This window comes from Lonchura striata, chromosome 15 (assembly GCF_050655825.1).
Source record: "Lonchura striata isolate lonStrDom1 chromosome 15, ASM5065582v1, whole genome shotgun sequence".
NCBI classification, from domain to species: domain Eukaryota; kingdom Metazoa; phylum Chordata; class Aves; order Passeriformes; family Estrildidae; genus Lonchura; species Lonchura striata.
Window position 1 is genome coordinate 5,861,912 of NC_140717.1, and position 20,725 is coordinate 5,882,636.

The 20,725-nt window shown below is 40.6% G+C and overlaps 1 protein-coding gene across 2 annotated transcripts; it reads left to right on the forward strand.

Moving 5' to 3' along the window:
- The first annotated feature begins 64 nt into the window (after positions 1-64).
- On the forward strand, positions 65-19,919 carry PRR14L (proline rich 14 like). 2 transcript variants are annotated; one of them, XM_077787130.2, is made up of 9 exons: positions 65-148; positions 1,291-1,783; positions 2,841-2,922; positions 4,134-10,464; positions 13,347-13,415; positions 14,200-14,365; positions 14,649-14,755; positions 15,667-15,738; positions 16,359-19,919. In XM_077787130.2, the coding sequence occupies exons 2-9, from the start codon at positions 1,334-1,336 to the stop codon at positions 16,633-16,635; spliced, it is 7,554 nt and encodes a 2,517-aa protein (XP_077643256.2). In that variant the 5' UTR covers positions 65-148; positions 1,291-1,333; the 3' UTR covers positions 16,636-19,919. The 2 variants fall into 2 exon arrangements, with proteins under 2 accessions (XP_077643256.2, XP_085449136.1); XM_085593010.1 differs by lacking the exon at positions 65-148 and having other exon boundaries at positions 1,232-1,783.
- The last annotated feature ends 806 nt before the right edge of the window (positions 19,920-20,725 follow it).

Genomic DNA, 20,725 nt, shown 5'->3' on the forward strand with positions numbered 1-20,725 from the left:
GGTGCGGGGGCGGGGCCGGAGGGGCCCCGGCCCGGTGAGGCGGGGCCACAGCAGCGGCCGGGCCCGCCCGCCCCGGATGCGGAAGTGATGCGCGCGGGGCGCGGCGCGGCGGGCGCGCGCAGCGGGGCCGGCGGCCGCCGCCGCTCAGGTACCGGCACCGGGCGGGGCGCGGGGCGCGGGGCTGTGCCGGCGTCCCGCCAGCCCGGGGGCGGGGGAGACACCGGCGGTTGTGTGATTACCGAGAGCGGCGATCTCCGGTGCGCCGCCGCAGGGCGGCTGCGGACCCTCGGGGGCTGCTGCCGCGGAGAAGGAGCGGGGCTCGGGGCCGAGCCCGTCGGCGCTGCTGCGGCGCTCGGCACAAAGGGTCGCCCCCGGTCCCGGCGCGGCTGCGCTCGGGCGGCACCGCCGGCAGGGCGATGCTCTCCCGGGGACGAGTGGCCTCGCGTGTTCCCTGGAGCCTGCTGCGAGTCTCGCCCGTCTCTGCACAGGCTGCTCTTGCCTCAAGAGCACAGCCCAAGGCTCGGCTGATGAGCCCGTGTTTTGGTAAACTGAGTAGCTGATGGCCTCTAAAGGCCTGGCTTAGTCCGTTCCTGTCCGTGATCCTTCGGGAGCGATTCGACGGCGTTTCCCGTCGGGCTTTTCCCGGTGCCGAGAGGAGCGGTGTCAGTTCGGCCGGAGCTGCCGCGCACCGGAGAGGATCCGGGACCGGGGCTGTGCCCTGGCACGAGGCATCCTCTGTACCGCGAGCCAGAACAGAGTGCTCACATGAGAGAAGCTGACAGGCACAGCCTGCCGGCCGATGGCTTAGAGACTGTTCGTTTGAGGCAGAGGATGTGAAGAAAAGTTGGAGTTCTTTTCCAAAGACTAGAAACTCATGAAAATCCCAGGACATCAAACAATGCTTTAGTTCTAGTGAAGGAGGAGGATGTCTGATACAAGCCCCGGTGATTTGCTTTATAACCTCTTCTCATGTTATTCAGAAGATGTGGTTAAATCTGCAGGGAGATGTTTGAATGTGAAAATGAGACTTGGGAATATCTTTTTGGCTTTACTCTCTTCTTTTGTTCATGAAGCATTTCCTTATATGCTCAAAACTTTCTCAGCTCCTTTCTTAAAGACGTATTTGGAAGTATCTTTCTTAAACATATATACTTGAATCTTGAGGAATTAAGCTTTTCCTTTTAATCTAGTCCAGTAGCTGGATTTCAGTGATCCTTGCGGGTCCCTTCCAGCTCAGGGTTTTCTATGGTTAATTCAATGTACGTTGTCTAATGTTGCTTTTATTTTTAGGATAAACTGAAAAGCTCAGGGCAACTGATCTTCAACAGCCCTGATGCTCTCATCTGGGGTGGAGTCTCTCCTTGATTCTTCTGTGTCTGCTGTACTAGAGGAGTTGTACACTGGACTGCCAGAGAGCATCTCCAGGGAACCCATGGCAGTGCCAGGGCCCAGCCTTGGATTAGATGCACAGTCTGATGGGCCAGTACCCGTGCTGGCACACAGGGATGGGCCATGGACTACTGCCACAGGAAACTTTTGCCAGAAGACAGAGGATTTGGGTGATGTGCTCCAGGTGATTTCTCATGGGCCAGCAGAATCTTTTCCTGAAGAATTACTACAGGCTGGAGACCTTCCAGAGAATGAAAAAAGCAGAAAAAGACACTTTAGGAAACTATACTGTTCTAGTGATGGACACCAGAAAGAAGATGAAGAGGCACAAGGTGCTGAGGCCCATCATGCTGAATGTTGCCCTTTAACTCTGGGGGAAAGTTGGTCAGAACAAGTAAGTGAATGCAGAAATTAATCCCTGCATGATAATTTGAATTTAGGGTTAGAGCCACTAGGCACTGGGTTTGGTAATGGGTTTCCTGGTTCTTTTTTGTGTCTTCTAGTATAGAATCATAAAATAGTTTGGGTGGGAAGAGGACCTTGAAGGTCACCTTGTTCCAACCCCCTGCCATGGGCAGGGAAACCTTCCACTAGACCAGGTTGCTCAGAGCCCTGTCCAGCCTGGCCTTGGACACATCTAGGGTGTGTGTGTATCAGTATCTGGATTATTGTGGGTCCAGTGAAAAATCAGACAATAATTCAGTAGATGAGCAGTATTTTAAAATACCAGTGTTTTCACTTGCTTAAATACTGTTGGAATGGTGCAGATATGCAACAGAAAAAAGTGCACAGCTGAAGGTTTTAATTATCGGATGTTGCATAATTTTATGTGTTTAATTCCAAATTTTGATATCTGTTTGATTTATCTGACATTTGTAAAAATTGATTTATCACTTTTGTGAAATTAAAATAATTTAAATTCTTTATAGTCCTTCAGTTTTAAGGATGAGTTTTCACATATTTCTAAATGCATGTAGTTAGGTTGTGGGATCATGGTTGGGTGGTTTTGCTGGCAGATCTAGGTCACCTGTTCCTGGGTTTGTGGTTTTGAGCCCAAGGAATTGTAGTTCTAGTAGAGACAGAAAATACACACATCTTCCCAGAAGTCTAGTGGTAGTGGTTTGGGGGTGTGAACTAGACATGGAGACTGTCTTCTCATTCCAGTTTTCAACAATTTGCATTTTAAGCCATGTACTTAAATTTTATCTGCTAAATACAGCAATGTTTTGGGGATATGTCCTTAGTGCTTGTGTGAAGCCCTTGCACTGCAAGGCTGCCTCAGGCCAAGGCTGATGTGTCTGAAGGTTTCTTAGTGAATTTCTTATTCTGAACTAACCCAGCTGAGAAGATGCAGTCCCTGACACATGAAACACTTCAGGAAATCTAACCATTTTTCTGTCTAACCATAACTAACCATGTCTAACCAAATCCATATTTCTGTCTTGTTTCAGGAGGACCCTCACTTAAATGAGCAAGAGGCAAAGTCTTTGAGAACCTATTGCACTGAAATTGCAGAATCCCTGAGGAACACAGGTAGTTATTTTAGCTGTACATCCCTATCCAGCCCCTGCTTCTCTCCCAGTTATTTATTGTTAATTTAAAATGGATGAGTGATTGTGGGATGGTTCATTTAGAAAGCGTTACCTTGTGTCACTATAACAATATCAAAACTTAATGCTTTACTTTCTCCTGGCAGGGTATGTATTTTCTTCAAGACCTTTTGTGTAGAAGATGTGTTTTAGTAATTTGTTTCTAAAGCAGAAGAGGTTAATAGTAGGTGTTTAGCATTTCCTTTAGTTTCAAAGATGGAGTGCATGAGAGCAGTAATAGCATATATATATTTTTTAAAGTATTATTATTTTTGAGTGTTCTAAAAAGTAAAATGAAAAGTGCAGAATCCGAAGAAAGAGGACAGCTGAAGTAATTATTAATTTCATTATAATCCTCCATAAATTTTTAGCTCCAAGTACTTTGGTCACTTTTCCTACATCTAGTAATTATTTTTGTTCTCCCGCCCTGCTGTCATTACTTAAACTTGTATTTAGCTGATGAATGCCATCTAGTCTTGTTGCTTGCTAGAAAATAGGGAGAAGATCTGCAGAAGTCTGAGTAAACAGGTTCCCTGTAAAGTTTTGAGTATGAAGATATTCTACAGTAACTGTAATTTTTTTAATTAGCACCTTCTTTGTGATTTTACAGAACAGAATGTTATGAATAATCCAAATTTTTTGAGCAGATGAGATATGTCTTGTTTTCCTATGGATGAGTTACTGACAGACATGTCTCCTAGGAAGAAGAAATGGAAATGGCCACACAATGGCCAGCCCTATTTCTAGGCTGGAGCAGATTAAGCCCCAGCCTATGCTGAATTTTGATGTTACAAATAAGCATTCTTTTAATGCTGGCCATGGCTTCCTGTGTGTTAAGTTACAGGACCTGCATTCACCTAGCTTGATATTAGAGGAATCTGAAATGTATGGGACTTGGAATGTGTGCTGATCATGGAAATGTCTGTATTGACAAGGATTGGGTTTTTTGCCTTACTCCATCGCCGTTGTGGTGGAGTAGTTTGTTTTTTCCTCTAAAGACTTGTAGTAAAATTGTTAGCATCAATTCTGAATTTTAAGAACATTTTGGTAACCAATACTGCATGGAGTGTTGTGTACAAAAACAAAAGGTATTTAATAAGCTGAATGCCTTCTAAATTTAAGCCTTCTGATTTGCTTTATTTTTTTCTTATGCAGAAGAAAACCAAGCAAATGTTCAGGTGACAGCTGAAACTCTGCCAAAGCTTACTGAAGAAGTACAAGGTATGAAGGCTGATGGGACTAGGATATTTAGTAAAGCAGGATACAGGAATGACAGAGTGAGTAAAGGTCTTCCACCTGAGAGCAATCAATGCCCAGATGTAGACACAGTCATGGCCAGAGCTGGGGTTTCAGAAACCAGCATCTTAGGTTTTTTAGAGCCTGTAAAAGTCATGGACGTTGGAGCAGCTACAGATCATCCACAAAAAACAAGTGACTATAGTGGGTCAAAAGCCCATGCTGCCATGCCATTGAGAACAGGGGGGAATGGTGTATCTGTTACGGAGATTAGAGAAGAAAAGTTACCGAGACGAAATCCTCTTAATGAATTCAGTACATCATTTGCTCATTGCCAGACTTGTCAGCAGGATGAAGAAAATGATGCTTATGGCTTCTTTGAGGGTCCTGTATCTGAGCAAAATGAACCTCATGAGTTGTTCTCAGCAGAAAGCTGTAGAACTCTATCCACGCAGAGTTCTGAAGTTTTATGTCCGGTTCTGAAAAGCATCTGTTATCTGGACTTTGGAAATATGCCACTAGAAAGCAGTTCTGCAGTTCATGGAATTATCAGTGAAACCCCCCAGAAGTACCTTCCCCAAAACATCAAACATCACACTCTTTATGATCATGGAACTGGGTTTCTAGAAAACCAAATGTCCACATCTGTACCGGTAGAGCAGATCTCGGTAGTAAGGAACAAAGGATTATCTAGTGCAAAAACTGATCCTAGGGAATTAACTGCTACTGTAGGAAAATCATACAGCTCTGAATCTAAAGAAGCAGCTGAAGTCTGGACAAAAATTGCTGTGGGGGATAAAGTTGAAATTTGTAGCTGGCCTGAAGCTCAAGAGGCTGCTAATTCTGAGCAGTGTCATTCTCTAGGTTTTAGTTCTGTTGCTTCATCTCCTGAGGAGTTCTCAAAAGAAAAAATTAAAATATTCCCATCAGAAGGTGATAAGTTGAAAAAGGACCAGTGGCAATTCTCTGTCAGTGACCCAGGCAAGAATGATATAAAAGAAAATAGTTTGTGGGTGGAAACTAGTAACATTGCTTCCCATGAAACTGGGCAGAGAGACGTGGGCTTTTATAGTACTGGCAATAAAATTCCTCCTCTCAGTATGCACAGCTGTCTTCATCTTAGTACCAAGCTAGAAAAAGACTCACCCAAGGCACAACTGCTTGGAAAGGAATCTGAGAGTAATATAACATCAAAAGAGTTGGCTGGTCGTTTAGTTGGAGCTGCAGAAGTTGATAGTAATGACAGCTTATCTACTGGGAACAAAACAAATTTGCTTTATACACTAAATGAAACTCTACCTCCTGTTTTACAAAAATCAAGAGAACCTCATTATAATGAGTGTCTTCGTTGTACTAATAATGAAATTTCATGCAGGGACAAGGTTTGGGATAATTGGTCTAGAAAAGAATTAATTGGTGCTTCTGGAACAACAGCGGAACAAGTTACTGAGGTTTTGCTTCATAAAGACAGATTCAAGTCTTCTGTAAATTCCATTACTTTTGATAACTCTAATACAGCAACCAGAGTATCCCAAATGAATATAAAATCTTCTGCAGGAAATATGGAGAGAGTGGTCACTGGTTTAGAAAATGAACATTGTCACACATGTTGTTGTAACAATAAGAGTATAAAAAAACACTGTACAGCTGCCAGTACTTACTGTGTTTTATCAAGGAGTGTGGATGAAGTTTTCCTGAAGAGTCATTCCTTTGGTGTTGAAGTTGATAAAATTGAAGAAAATGATAATTTGGAAGCAGTGTCTTCATCAGGATATAACAGTAAAGCGGCAACCATCTTTCCAGAAGCACATGCCCCTTTGGCACGTGGATCTCTTCTTTGTGAAAATGACTGGGGCAACAGAGATATAGCTCTGCGTGGGTTAAATGATATTCCCACAGGAAAAAACATGTTTTGCTCAGTATATACTGCAGAGAAGTCTAATGCTACCTTGGCAAGAGATGAGATTTCAAATAAGAATATGGAGGTTGTGGAACCATTTGATCATTATAAAGTAATGGGCAGTGAAATAGTTTGTGACAGAGATGAGGCAAAAGAACAGATTGGCATGCGTGCTTCCCAGACAGATGAATTTGATGAAACAGGAGCTGTGGATTCCCCAAATACTCCTGAAGGCAATCAGCGAAATAGGACTAGTGAATTAGTCAGATATTTGAACAAAAACACCTGTGCTCATCATTTTGGATTTTACAACTCTCTGTTAGGCCCATGGAAGAGAGAACTCGACACACGTGATCAGAAAGAAATGCCACTGCTCACAGCTGATCCCTCCAAGTGTAGCACTTCAACCTGTGAACCACAGCCAGCACTTGACAGCATGAATGTTCCAACACGACGTGCTGGCCAAACAGAAGAGACCCTTTGTTCATTGGGAAATTGGTTTCATCCATGGCAGAGTGAGTCTGATGTCCCAGTGCTGGGCAGTGAGCAGTATTTAGAAAGTTTAACCAACAAACCAAACACTGGCTCACAAATCATACGTGGTTCTGTGGAAAGAGACAAAACTGATCCTAATCACAGTGAAGAGGCTCTGCTAAAAACAGGTGGTGACCTGCCTCTCTTAGACTATAAATGTGCAAGAGAAGCCAGGTTTAAAGGAGCTGTACAAGAGAATGTAATGGGTTTGGACTCTTTAATGGGTGTGAAAACTGAAGATTCTTCTTCAGGATACATGGACTCCATTAGTGATCTAATTGAAGAGAAGAGAATCAGACTACAAGAACATGAGAACAGATGTGAAAGAAGCACTAAAGGAGCTCTTGAAGAAGACTTTTCTGATGACAAACCAGAGTGCTCACAGCAGGCTTGTTTTATCCAATGTGCAAAAGAGAAAGCAGAGCTGGCGTTTGCAGGAAACAAAATGCAGCAATCTTTGCCAAAGATAAAGTGGTTGGTGGAGAACCAGGAAAATACAATTAATGCTCAATTTCTGCCCATTTCATTAATTCATGGGAGTCTTTCATACAAGCCAGAAAATAGGAATATGCTTTCAGATACAGAAAACAGAGAAAGTCTAAGTATAAATCCTATATTAAATAACTCTTGCCCGCAGTTAACTTTTGAGCCTGGTAAAGAAACTATTGCTCAAAGGGGCGTTGGTCCATCTCGTTTTGGAAAGTTTGACATCAAAGAATCTTGTGTTGAGACTCAGGCAGATTCAGAAACTGTGTCAGCACTGAACTCTCATATCTCTTTGCCTGAGAAAGAAAACCTGTGTACATCACCCGAGAGTACACAAAGAGATAACTGTGATTCATCTTCAGCTGAAGTTTTTAGCAGAGATACTTCAACGACAAAAATTCTTTCTGTAACAATTTCCGTTAAGAAAAAATCCAGCAATATTGAGGTTCCATCTTCAGGGAATGAATCAGCAGCTGGCTCTCTGAATGGTGCCAAAAGCTCAAGAGTTTGTGCCCACAGCAAAGAAAGTCTGAAAGGTGAGGGACTTTGTATGCCAACTGTGAAAGACATGGACATGAGCTCACCAAAAAGTCCTCCTGGTCAACAGAAGTTTAAGAATACAGATAAGCCTGGAAATACAAATGTGATTTCAGATAAAGAAAACAGAGAAAGTCTCAGTATAGCTCCTATCTTAAATAACTCTTGCCCACAGTTAACTCTTGAGCCTAGTAAAGACACTGATGATCAAAGGGGTATTTGTGCATCCCATTCTGAAAAGCTTGACATCCAAGAAACTTCTAGTAAGACTCGGGTGGATTCAGAAACTGTGTCAGCTCTGAACTCTCACATCTCTTTGCCTGAGAAAGAAAATCTGTGTATGTCACCTGAGAATACACAAAGAGATATTTCATCTACGGACAAAAAATTTAGCAAAGATACTTCAATGACTAAAATTCTTTCTGTAACAATTTCTGTTAAGAAAAAATCCAGCAATATTGAGGTTCCATCTTCAGGGAATGAATCAGCAGCTGTCTCTCTGAATGGTGCCAAAAGCTCAAGAGTTTGTGCCCACAGTAAAGAAAGTCTGAAAGGTGAAGGGCTTTGCATGCCAACTGTGAAAGACATGGACATGAGCTCACCAAAAAGTCCTCCCAGTGAAGAGAAATTTAAGAATACCTGTGTACAAGAGAAGATAGGAAAAGAGGTAGCCCCTAGAGGAAGGTTGCCCAAAGATTGTCCATGGGCTTTGTTGGAAGATTCTAAAGAGTCTGGTAGCAAAAAAGTCTCTCTCAGGACTGAGAATTATGGAAAGGTTTTGGAAGAAATCCCAAGATCCAAACTAAATAATCTTTCAAAAGAAAGACAAAATGATACAAAGCTCCCAAACTTAGCAGGTACTAGTGTACCTTCAGAAACTGTGCATGCTTGTCAAGCTGGAGCTGTATCTGACACAGAGGCTGCCCCAGAAGTGCAGGATGATACAACGCCCATGTTTTCTCCACCTCTGAGCACACTATCAGACAGTTGCAAAGAACCATCCCCAAACTGTATGGTTTGCAGTGAAGCGTGTGTGCCTTACAAATTAAATGCATGGAGCAAAGATAATGTAAAGGAAGTAACAGAAGGCCAGGCCAAAAGACCAACTCATGCAATTTGCAAAGAAAATGGGGCTTTATGTTCAGAGAGACTTGATCGAATAGAGGAAGGTCAAGTATTTAAACAGAAGAAGTATGGAAAGATGAAACCACATCAGCTGGGCAAGGCACAACAAGAACAGAAGTTAGAACATCAGGAGAAAGCAAAAATCACACTGCAACCAAGTATGTTGCACAGTTCTGAACTCTTAAGCAGCTCTTCAGCTGAGTTGATGACATCTAGAAATACAAAATTTGGAGACGCTTCAGAGGAGATTGTTGCTGTAAGAGGCAGTGAAAATAAACTACATAGCACTTTAGAAGAAGTTAAAAGGCCAAAGATTACCACAGATTTTATTAGTTCAGAGTTATTGAAGACTCAGGATTCAGAAATGGAAAACCTGAACCTTAATTTAGGGTGTGATGGGATCCCTGGTGCCTTTGGAACTACAAATAAACGAAGAGGAACTGCAAATAAACTAAGAGGACCTCTTCCATTAAAAATACAACCTGGAAGGACATGCAAAAAAGTTCCCACATTGTATCAGCTAAAAACTGTAACAAAAAAAAGAGAAATTAAAAGTTTACCTGTCTCTGAGATTCCCCTGGAAATATTCCCTAAACAGGAAAACCCACTTCTGGAATCTTTGTACTTTCCATGTAAACCACCGACAGTGGAAAAGGAAACAGCCATGAGATTTGTGCATATGCCAAGGCAGAGGGCCAAGAGGTGCAGTTTGTTGAACAGCATAAAATTTAGAAAATGTACCAAAGAACCAGCATTGTTGAGGAAGTTGTCTGCAATGGCCACCAAGCTCCTGGCCCCTGCCAAAAGCAGCCATAACTTAGAACCTCTGCCATATTCTTCTGAAATTCTTCCAGTGGGTGACAGGTACAGTCCGTGTAGATCTAAAAATCTCTTGGAAGCCTTTTCTTGCATTAACAGGAACATACACTCATGCTGGGCTGACAGGTGGTGCACCAAGATGTTCAGCTTTCAGCCTTTGGCACTTTATCCTGTAGAAACTACCAAAATATTTTCTTCAGACTTAAGCCACAAGCCTCCAGCCTCTTTCTTGGACACCTCAGTTTTCCCAATTTCTTTTCACATAAAATTGGACTCCAGTCCTGTGACAGACCTCAGAGGGATTACATCCCAGCACTCAGTACATCACAGCCCAGTTTTCAGAGAAACGCCAGCACCAGCTTCCAAGTGGACTTTGTCTTTTCTCCTGCCTCAGAGCTGTTCAGATACAACAGCTTTCAAGGAAGATCCCCGTGTAAATAATGAGCTTCATTCCTCTCACTCCACTACAACCCCCAGGACTGTTGCTGTTCATCCTGACCCTGGAAGAAACACTGTAGCTGGAAGAAGAGGAGGTTGTTCCATGCTTGGCCTCCACACAGTGTTAGCACTTTCTTCCCCTGGATGTTACAGGATTTGGACAAGAAGAAGAAATGTAACCAGTCATATTCCTACCATCCAGAGACTATTTATATCGCAGTTGGCACAGGGTTTGAAAGGGGACAGGTACCCGAGGTGTGTGTCTGATGAGCTCGTCTCCTCATTGCCATACTCATTGGGCAGGGTGTTGTCCATATGGAGTCAGCACGGTCCTTCTGCCCGTCCTTCTGAAATCACTCCTCTCCATTCCAGTCACTGCAAGTGGCAGCCAAGTGTGGGCATCGAGAACAGGTAAAACCCATCAACTTCTTTCTGAGATTAAATGTGTGCAGGGTATATTCTTGCTCCTTTTTGGGAGGGAGAGGGTAATTGCAGCTTGCACTGGAGGGTCAATTTCTCCTTTTTCCGGATCTACACATTCTGCTCCAGGAATGGCTCAACGTGGAAGATCCTTTCTTACAGAACAGTCTTTTAGCTGAATTTAAATATATTTGCCTTCACTTCTTTAATACTATCCTGTTTTGGCAGAATGGCTAACTCTATTTTCTTCTCCCTTGCAAAATATACACACCATGCATCAGAGTATATAATGCAAAAGGTGAGCTACTTCATTAGGTGTATTCAGAGTGACTGCAGAGGAACTGGATTTCTGAGGTAGGAAAGTTTTTTTCAGAGGTCTGAGCCACAAATACCCCTTGGAACCACTGTAAAATGCTCAATATCAGGTTAGGAAGAATTGTAAAGGGTGGGGGCCTGTCATTCAGTAACATTTTTAATTGTATTCCATGACCATTCTGTGCTAACTGAAACCTCTTTATGCATGCTATGGCTTTTCATATGTGATGTTGGCACAAACAAATGTAGCTCTAGTTAACACTGATAATGAATTTTTCTCTGTGTGTCAATCTTGTTACGAGTGGGAAGAGGATTGAAATCTACTGTGCATATTTAATTTTACTTTGTTATGAGCATTTAAGATCTTTTTGCTAATAAAAAGAATGAAAGAAGTTCCTAGCTCTGTTACAGGATTTTTGCATGTCCTTGAGAAAAGATTTTGACCTTTATCCCTCAATAACATAGGGCAGTTCAGTCCCTAATTTGTCACCTTGCAATTCCTGGACAGAGAGCTTCATGGGCACTGTACCAAAGCCTATTTAATTAATTGTTTTGATTAGTGTGGCAGTCCGTAGAGAACTGTTGAATTTAGCCTATGTCACAGATTGACACAAGTGTGACCAAAAATCTTGCCAGATAAATGCTGCACTTCGCTTTGTATAAATGGGTAATATGCCTAAAAGTTTATCACTTGTTGGTATCAATTCTAATGTCTGCCACAGGCGTGAGTGCTCCGTTCTAAAGCTGTCTGCACTAAAAAAATTAAGTTTAATAATGGCATAGACAACTTTTGCAGCACTTTCTATGGGACTTGTTTCCATTTTCATTCCATACTCTGAAACTGATCATACCAGTAAAGTACAGTTTGAGCACTAAATTTAAAAAGAACACATTGTTAAAAATGAAACAAACATCTCTTTAAAACTTAGTTGTGTGTATATGGTGAATTCAGTGTTTTGTGTTGCTGAGGTATGCTCTCCTTGGGAGTTTTCCCACAGCCCTAAGCCTGCAGGCTCCTCAGCAGCTCGGGGCAGCATATCCAGTTAGCTAATGTATAAGAGGATTTCATTCCTGACATGAGGAGTCATTGGAAAAGTGCATGCTTTGCTATGAGTGGTGATGTTTTTCCCAAAGGGAGAGTATTCAAATCAAACATCTTCACTTCAAGTGAAAAATAATCCAGAGTTAAAATACCCTAAAACTCAATTTGTTTTTTTTTTCCCTCTAAAATACCTTAAACTATGTGTATAAGGCAGATGTAAATCTGTCCCACTCAGATGTTTGGTACATAAATATAAGAAGTATGTTTGGTGCAGTATAAAAGCCGTTTCAGCTACCACTGACAGAAATGCTTGCCTGTTTTAAGGTAATTAAAAATCAGAAAAATAAAAAAGTTCCCTGCAGGCCATTTTCATCTGGAAAAGATTTGTTCTCTTTCAAATATTTCACTCACAATTAGTGTTCTTAATAACCAGGAGAACAAGGAACTAAAGCTCTTAATTTCCACTGTCAATAATAAAAGCATTCTTTCAGTGAAGTTTTTTTCTAATTAATGCTTATTTGAATTAAAAATTTCTAAAGTGATTTCCTTCTGTCCTTGTAATTTTGTAATATTATTGCATAAAACAATATTTATACAGGTTCCAGTAACACTGAAATAATGTGTGCAACGTTGAGACAAAATGTTATAGTTCTGACATAAGTGATAAACACATCAAGTGTGTCTTTCTGACCTCTTTATGTATAGTTGGACTGGCCTGTGCTTCCAGCATGGCTGGTTTTCATTTCCTTTGTAGAATTTCTGTCTGGCTGTAACATCTTTGCTTTAGAACAGTGAAGTGCATTTCACTGTTGGTTTGAGAGAACAGCAAATACAAGATTTGCTGTTGAATGTAATAAAAAGTTGTCCCAAGTGATTTCCTGCTGTTAACAATATGGGCACAAAAGTAAAGCTTAATATCAAAGGACTTAGAACTGCTGTGCTGACTTTTATGCCATAGAATTCTGGTAATTACCAACCCTTATGGTTATTCCAATCAAGTAAGGGTGTTGCAGTTTGTGGTTGTTAGAGACAACAGGGAGTTAATTTAATGGAAGTACTTCCTTTTACCTGTTACTGTTGCCATTTTGCACTTATTTTCTTTAGTAACCAAATCTTTCAAGGTTTGTGGCTACTTTAATTGTAAAAGCTTGATGTTTTGAGTAAGGAATGTAGACTTTCATAGAAAGAATTACAATTTTCAGACTTTAATCACTATGTAGAAATGATTATTACTTTCATTATTACTGTCTCACTCTCTTTCTGTGCCTTTATTTCCTTTTCTCATTACTACCATTTTTAAAGGAAAGCAGGACAGTTTTCCTAACAATGAAATTTAGTTGCCTAAACAGCAGATGTGGCTTTCTTTTGTATCATTTTAGTCTTTCATTCTCATTCCTGATATGAGCATCTTGTCTTACAGTCCAGTTTACACTAATAATTTTTCCCTCATTTTTTTATAGTGTAGACCTAATTTCTGTCTTGTTTTGTTTTGTTTTTTCATTCCTCTTTGACCCAGCTGTGCCATGTTACCACATTTGCCTGTACAGAGTATGGGAGCACTGCAGATCGCAGGCCATGCGATACGGTGAGTATCTGGGATGTTGGTATTTATTCTGAGTAGTGGGATCATAACCTTCCTCAGAAAGCCATTGCTTATGTCATTTTGGCTTTCAGCTTTTGGCAGTTCACTCTCAGAACAGCTTTCTGATTAAGGAGTAGGTGAGGTAAGCTGACTGGGTGATGTAATGGAGGAGTGGAGGGGCAGTTATGCAAACACCACACAGAACATTGGACAGAACAGTTCTGTTACTTTCAACCGTGTTGTGCCACTTCTTATGAACTGAATATGTGAAACTATAGAAGTTTGACTCCTTACTTGATTAGAAATTTGACCCCTTACTTGGATATAAGTCCTTTCTGCCTTAGCAACTGGTCAATAGGTGCTGAAACTTCCTTCTACTTCTAAGTGTAGGGATGGCAGGTGTCAAAGCTATATTTTGTCTGTAAACAAAAAGTATGATTAATAGTTGTGCCAAAGAAATTTGCTTTGGAGGAAGGAGAATTGATCCCTTTCTGTCAGTTGATATATAGAGATGTATACTGTTTAGCTGTATGAAAAGGAAAAGAATGGGTTTAAAATTACATGTTCAAATACTCTGGCAGTTTAGTTGGTGTCAGTATCAATGTGGGATGCAGCAGGTTTGGGCTGTATATGTGTACCAGAGTTCACTTACTTGGGCCATTTCTGTGAAATGTGTTGTTTTTTTGTGCCCATATGCAATTTAGGAACATCTCCTGAGAGCATGGAATGCTGCTGCATTATCAGGTGGGTATCAATCTACACCTGTTCTCTTCTTTCTCTGTTACAGTCTGGAAACTTCATTCCCTCCGTTACCAAAGCCTCAGGCACTTCCAGAGTCATTGCCATCTCCCCCCAGGCTTTCAGCATCTGAGCTCCAGAACCCTGCCCTTGATGAAGCAGATGCTTCTGTTCCAGCCTGTCTGAGATCCCAAGATGACACAGAACTGAAAAAAGTGAGTTCATTTTATATTTTAGATGTCTCAGACTCTTGGTTCTCCAGAAGCTGAAGCTGCTGCTGCTGGATATTATCAAGTAACTGTTAAAGATGAAGAGAGAAAACAGGCTGCAGGTCCTACTCTGTGCTGCTGCTTGCTTTGATTCAAGCAGAAAGAAGATGGCAAACCGGAGAGGAATGCTTATGCTATAGATAATGTATATGCAGAATAAAAGGGAATTCTGTTGACTGGTATGGTTTTAATTTCCTTGATTTTAACTTTTCCATCTTTCTTTCTTAAGACTGAGCCAGAAAAGAGGCCAAAGAAAGTCTCACAGATCCGAATCAGGAAAACTGTTCCTAAGCCAGACCCTAACCTTACTCCAATGGGACTACCCAAACCAAAAAGGTGAGCAATACCTCTGGAATGGACTCAAAGCATATGAGTAATCATTTCAATAAATGCTTCTTTTACCACCACTATTTTATACAGCCCCAGTTGAGTGACATCTGATGTTTACTTCCTTTACAAGAAATGATTGATGCAGCTCTATCAACTAGATCAAAAGTGCTGACTGGAGTTTAGGCAAATTGTGAAAAAGCAAGCTGCAATGCAATCATTTTTCTAAAGAAGAAAGAAGTTTTTATTGATAAAGTAAAAATCAGTCAACCTGCAGTGTACAGTGAGATGAATGGATCTGTTAGGAAGTTCTGTTGATGCAAATTGTGTTGAGTTTTTCAGTTTGTTTGCGGTATGATCTTAGGGAAGCATTGGTTCAGTGAAAGTATGGGGAATCACAGTGCCAGATGCTGATCAAGTTTTCCAGTCATTTAGTGTGACTGCTAGTCATACTGGTTAGATTAGTCCTACTCATTCTAGTATGACTTCTGTCCTAAACACAGCTACCACCTTTCCCAAAGGAATGCATTTCTTCAGAGATCACCTTGGTAATTGTCAATAACTAAAATCGGTGTTAAGAGGTGAAGTATTAATCCGTTAAACTGTAAAACTTCTCAGCTTTCACAAAAAGGTGAAGGGGATTTCCCCTTTTGATCATCATTATTTCAAATTGTCACAGAATGCTGGAAGGAATATTGATCTCTGCAGAAAGGCCATGTCTTGACACTGATCTTATAAAAACACTATATGAAATTATGTACTTAACGAGTTCATTTTTCATTCTTCCTTGTCCCAGTTAGCTAAAGCATAATTAGTTAGCATTTAGGCACAGAATGCAGTACTTGTTTCTTGAAAATCTGCTTGCTGTGAAGAGAGGTTGAGATTCTTCCTTCTAGATTAATTTGTCATTACTTTTTCAGACTTAAGAAGAAAGAATTTAGTTTAGAAGAAATTTACACAAACAAGAACTATAAGTCCCCTCCTCCTGCCAGGTTGGTTCTTCTTCCTAATAAGAAAACTTGAGATAAATGTAAATTAACTGGGGGCGGGGGGGTGAGAGAGGAGATGAAATGTGTATGAAAGCTAAGAGGGAGATATATTCTTGAAATTGGTCTAGTTTAAACTTCTGGAGAAAGTTAATTTGAAAATAGTATCTTTTACCATTTGAATGTGGAAAAGTGAAATATAATATGAACTAAGAATTTGCAGCTGGTAAAGTATGGACTTGTATATTTTTTCATCTATCCATTCGTTCTGGTCTCCATCAAAGTATGGTACTTACTTTCCAAAATTCAAAGGGAATTGTTCTTTAAAATACTAACAATAACAGCCTATCATTAAATGTTCACACTTATTTATTCTGTAAAATTAAGATTCTATAATTGTGCTTTAGAACTGAAATACAAAGAGATTCTACCCAAATGTCTGTACAGCAATAACAACTCAGCTGCCAGTAATGTGCCTTGTAGGAGGTGTAAGGTGTGTGGAGGGGCTGTAAAAATGTAAAAGTTAGAAGTGTGTTTACCTGGGTTGTGAAATCCCCCAGTCTCCTTGTCAGTGTATGGTGGTTGCTGCTATGGTATTAATGAATTCTGTTCTTTTTTTTTACCAGGAGCTTGGAAACAATCTTTGAGGAGCCCAAGGAGAAAAATGGACACTTGATCTCTGTCAGCCAGCAGAAGAGAAAGAGGATTCTAGAGTTTCAGGACTTTACTCTTCCCCGGAAAAGGAAGACACGAGGCAAAATCAAAGCAGTGGGTAGTTTCACCCGAGCAAAAAGAGCTGCACTGCAGAGTGCAGAGTTAGATGTTCTTCTGAGTCAGAAGCTAATGGACCTTGAAGCCTTTTTTGCAGAGGAGGTTGAGCAGGAGCAGGCCTCCAGCATCTGAGGGAGTCACTTAGCTGGAAACGGTCTAGTCAGCTTCTTTAGGATTTTTTTCCTTGGGAGAAATCTACTGACTTCTTCATACTGGCTTCATCTACTGACTTCTGCCACTCTGTTCTAACATCTGATAATCAGTTTTCGGCTGTGACTCTCTTTAAGGTGCTATTTTTTTTTTTTTATGGTGTTGGAGGGAATCTTTTAAGTCCCTGTTTGAGTGTAACACAGCCATATGAAATTTACCCTTCCTTTCTCAACCTCTGGAAATTACTGCTTATATTTAATTAATTATGTTTCAATATCTTTTGGGGGTAGAGTAGGAGTGTCAAGGAGGAAGTAGTGCACCTTCACTGATGCTAGAACTCTGTACTCCAGATCATTTGCACATTTGAGTCTGCTGTTGTTACTGTAATGGCTGTTTTTAACAAGCTGACAAAAGAGATATGATGTTTGATAAAGAAAAATTTTAGCAAACACATTATTGATATACCACTAACCTTTTGATAATTAAAAGTAGCTGTCTAGGTTTGTGTTCAATTGTTTCTTCCTTCTGTTAACTTAGAAGGTTCCTTCTAAATTTCTTTGCCCTTCCTGGCTCCAGGCACCAGAAGCCCCACATAATTAGACATTAAATAATTTGCACTTTGTGTATGCTTCTTTTAACATGATTCAACTCAAAAAAAGGTAACATTTTAAGGAAAAATGGTGCCCAGTAATATTTTTTCCAAAATAGAAGATTTTTTTACTTACTTGGCTGATGCCAAATTCTTCTCCAGAGGAAAAGGTAATTAGTACATGAGGGTGTTAAGCTGCAGGATATATAGGCAGAGATTTTTATTTAACTGAGCTGAGCTGCTGCATGCAGGGAAGACCAGCAAAATCTTTGATACTTGTTTTAAAGTTACTTTAATTCCATTCATACTAACTTGATTTCAATGTCAACAAGAAGGATTTTTTTTTACCATTTTAGATTTACAATTCTTGTAGCTCATAATTAGATATTCTCTGTACATCACTGTTGTACATAATAGCCAGTGCAGTACCAAGAGCCTCTGAGTATGTGGACATTGTTTTTGTCATGTAAGGCCACATGCAATTATCTGATGCAGCACTGGCCAATTTCTCAGCTCTACCTTTGGAAGGAAGAGAGCTCCCTTCTGGCATAACTTCTGTTAAACTTAACTTGAAGCATAATTCCAATGCTAGCTGCTGTTCAGGTAATTTCTGTCCCTTAGTGCCTAGAGAAGTTATTCAGGCAAAGCTGTTGTTGCTGGGATGCTCAAATTTAGTCTATTCTTTCTTTTACTTGTCACTTGAACTTGCACTTTCTTATTTATCTACCCATATAATAGAGTTTCTATTTACCTTCAAATTGAGCAAATATCTAGTGGGTGGGTATTTTTTATAAAGTCCCAATAAATGCAGGACTGCAAGTACCATCATTATCTTCTGTTGCTCTACCACTTCTGTTACTGACCAAACAGAAAACTGAATGTTAACAAGCAATCTGTTGAATTTCAGAGCTTTGAGTAGAGAAATGGAAGAGGATTATTACACTGTCTGTGCCTGTGTCTTGAAAGAAGTCTAATCTGGGTTTGTTTTCTCCTAGCTTGTGTGCTGGGATTTGTAGAAGTTTATATTCTTGTTTTGAAGGATAATTATCTTTAATCAGGAAGACTGAAGAAAAAAGAGGAGTGCACATTTAGAGTAGTAGTGTTTGGAGTTTGAGGGTAAAATAGCAAGGCAAACTTTGAAGATATTGATATAGTATTTTTCTGGTTAACTTACTGGGCTGTTGTAGAACATTCTAATTGATGCTGTTTATTTTTGTAAAAAGAAATCCCTAAAAAACAAAGATCTACTGCCTCTTAAAAATGTTTTAAAGTTTCCCTATGCTGGCTTATTAGCCCAATTATTGACCAATTGGAAGTGGTAGCAAGAGTGAGAGATATATTTTTATGGATTTATGCTATAGAATGGGATTTTTACAGTGCATTCATTCACCTTCTATTAATATGGGAGGCTTCCAGTGACACAATTAAGCTGTAACCTTACTGGGGCTTTCAAGTAAATAAAGATTGGGGTGGGAGGGAAAGACTTGGGTCCAGAAGTTCAGACCTCTAATGTGCTTCAAAACATGGAATGTGTTGAGTCTTTTCCTTTGGGTTATGTTGAGTTTTGTTCATGGTGAGTTTTTTTTTTTTCTTCCCTGCTCTCTCTTGTTTCTGATTGCATTGAAATGAGATTTATTAACTTTTTTCCTACAAGCTACAGGAGAGAGAGCAAAGAAAACACTCAAATACTCTTCAGTTTACAGTAATTGGAGGAGTTGCAAAATGATGTTGCAGTTGTCTAGCTTCTCGCAGACCTTTAGTTTGTGGAAACCCAAATACACAGCATTATTCTCTTTTGGTTTAGTGTTTGTATGACAATGTAAGCTAGTGGAGACCAAGTATCTCTTCCCCTCTCCAGCATACAGGTGTCAGTCCTGCTTATGCACTTTTTTGTTTTTCCCTTTCCCACCTCTGTTTCTGTTTACAGCACTCAGGGAACAGCTATGTTCCTTGTGGCTGCTGCTTGTACACTGGGAGTGATAACTGGGAAAAAGCTGAGCATTTGCCATTCTGAGCTGCTTCTGTCACAGCTAATTAAAAGCAAAAAGAATATGTACAAAAAGAAGGATATGCACACTTGCTTTTTCATTAAGTGGACCCACTCCAGTTTTTATATCACCATGGAAAGTACATCAGACTGATGACCAGAACAACTTGAAAAGGATTGCAAAGCTTTGGCCATGTCCTGTCTCTTAGTAGAGCCAGGCAGCTCTTTGCTAAATTTGCTGATTGTCAGAGATGGAAGGATCACTTTCAAAAAAAAAAAAAAAGAAAAAAAAAATCATAGTCTTCATCATGCTAAGACTGGAGTAGCTAAAGCTCCTTAATGTATGGTACAGCATTTTCCTGGCTGGCTTGTGTCTGCGTACATTTGAGTTCTGGTGCTTGCTGGATATGACTTCCTGCAAGCAGTTCCCATTCATTGTATTTTATTTCAGGTGGGCCTTTGGTATATTATGTTCCAGGTGCTTTTCTAGAATGTGGATAGTAACTGTGGATTAAAAGTCTGTATGATGCTTTCAAGGTAACAAATAGCTCAATGAGAATTTGTACATTTGTGCCATTAGCCTCCATCATGCTCTTGGCATTTTGTTTATGTTCAATATTGTGTGAATCTAAAATTTTACTGTTTCTTTTGTGTGTGTTTTTAATTTATGGAAATAAATTTTTCTGAGAACTTTTCAGGTGTTTAAGGCTTTTAAGCTTGTATGGGTCAATATGCATGATAATATGTCTTACATGCAGCGGGAAAGGCCAAATCTCCAAAGAGATCAGCACTGTTTGGTAACAGGGTGTGCTGTTACTGAGACACAAAGCAGCAGTTCTGGTGTTTCTTCATCCCAGCCTGAGAGATATTGTGTGATCTCAGCTACTATTCAGAATACTGAGGCAGTGTCCATCTCTTCAGAAAGCAGAGTAGCAAGAGCCAGGGAGCACAGAAAGCACAAACAGTTTCTGCTCAGCTCAGATCTGAGATTCCAGACTGAGGCTGGCCAGTAGTTCATGTACCACACAGGCTGTGCAAGGTGGCACACTGATGCTTGTGAATCAAAGCTGGAGCATGGGATCATCAAGGCCAAGTAAGCATTGGTGATGTCTGTGTCAGAAAAGATCTCTCCCCTCCCAACCCATAAAATCTTGTGTATAACCCAGATTTTTAATTTATCCATGATCAGCTGCATGCTGCTCTTGGCAGAGCTAGGCTGCCAGATGCATTTCTTCACCGTGTTCTCAGAACTGTCTTCTCCCGAGTGCAGTGTCACACGGGCCCCACAGATGGCAGGGAAACTCTAGGAAAGGAAGGCAGGAACACCTTAAAGGCCTAAAGAAGCATCCTGCTCTTTCCCTGCTCCTTCACGGCTGCAGCTTGCTGGCTGCAAATGCATCTGAGGATTTGGCTCTGTCACCATACTGGAACAAGACAGGAAAGTGATGATGAACAGATGATTTATGTTCAAAAGGCTTCAGATCATGTTCAGGCAG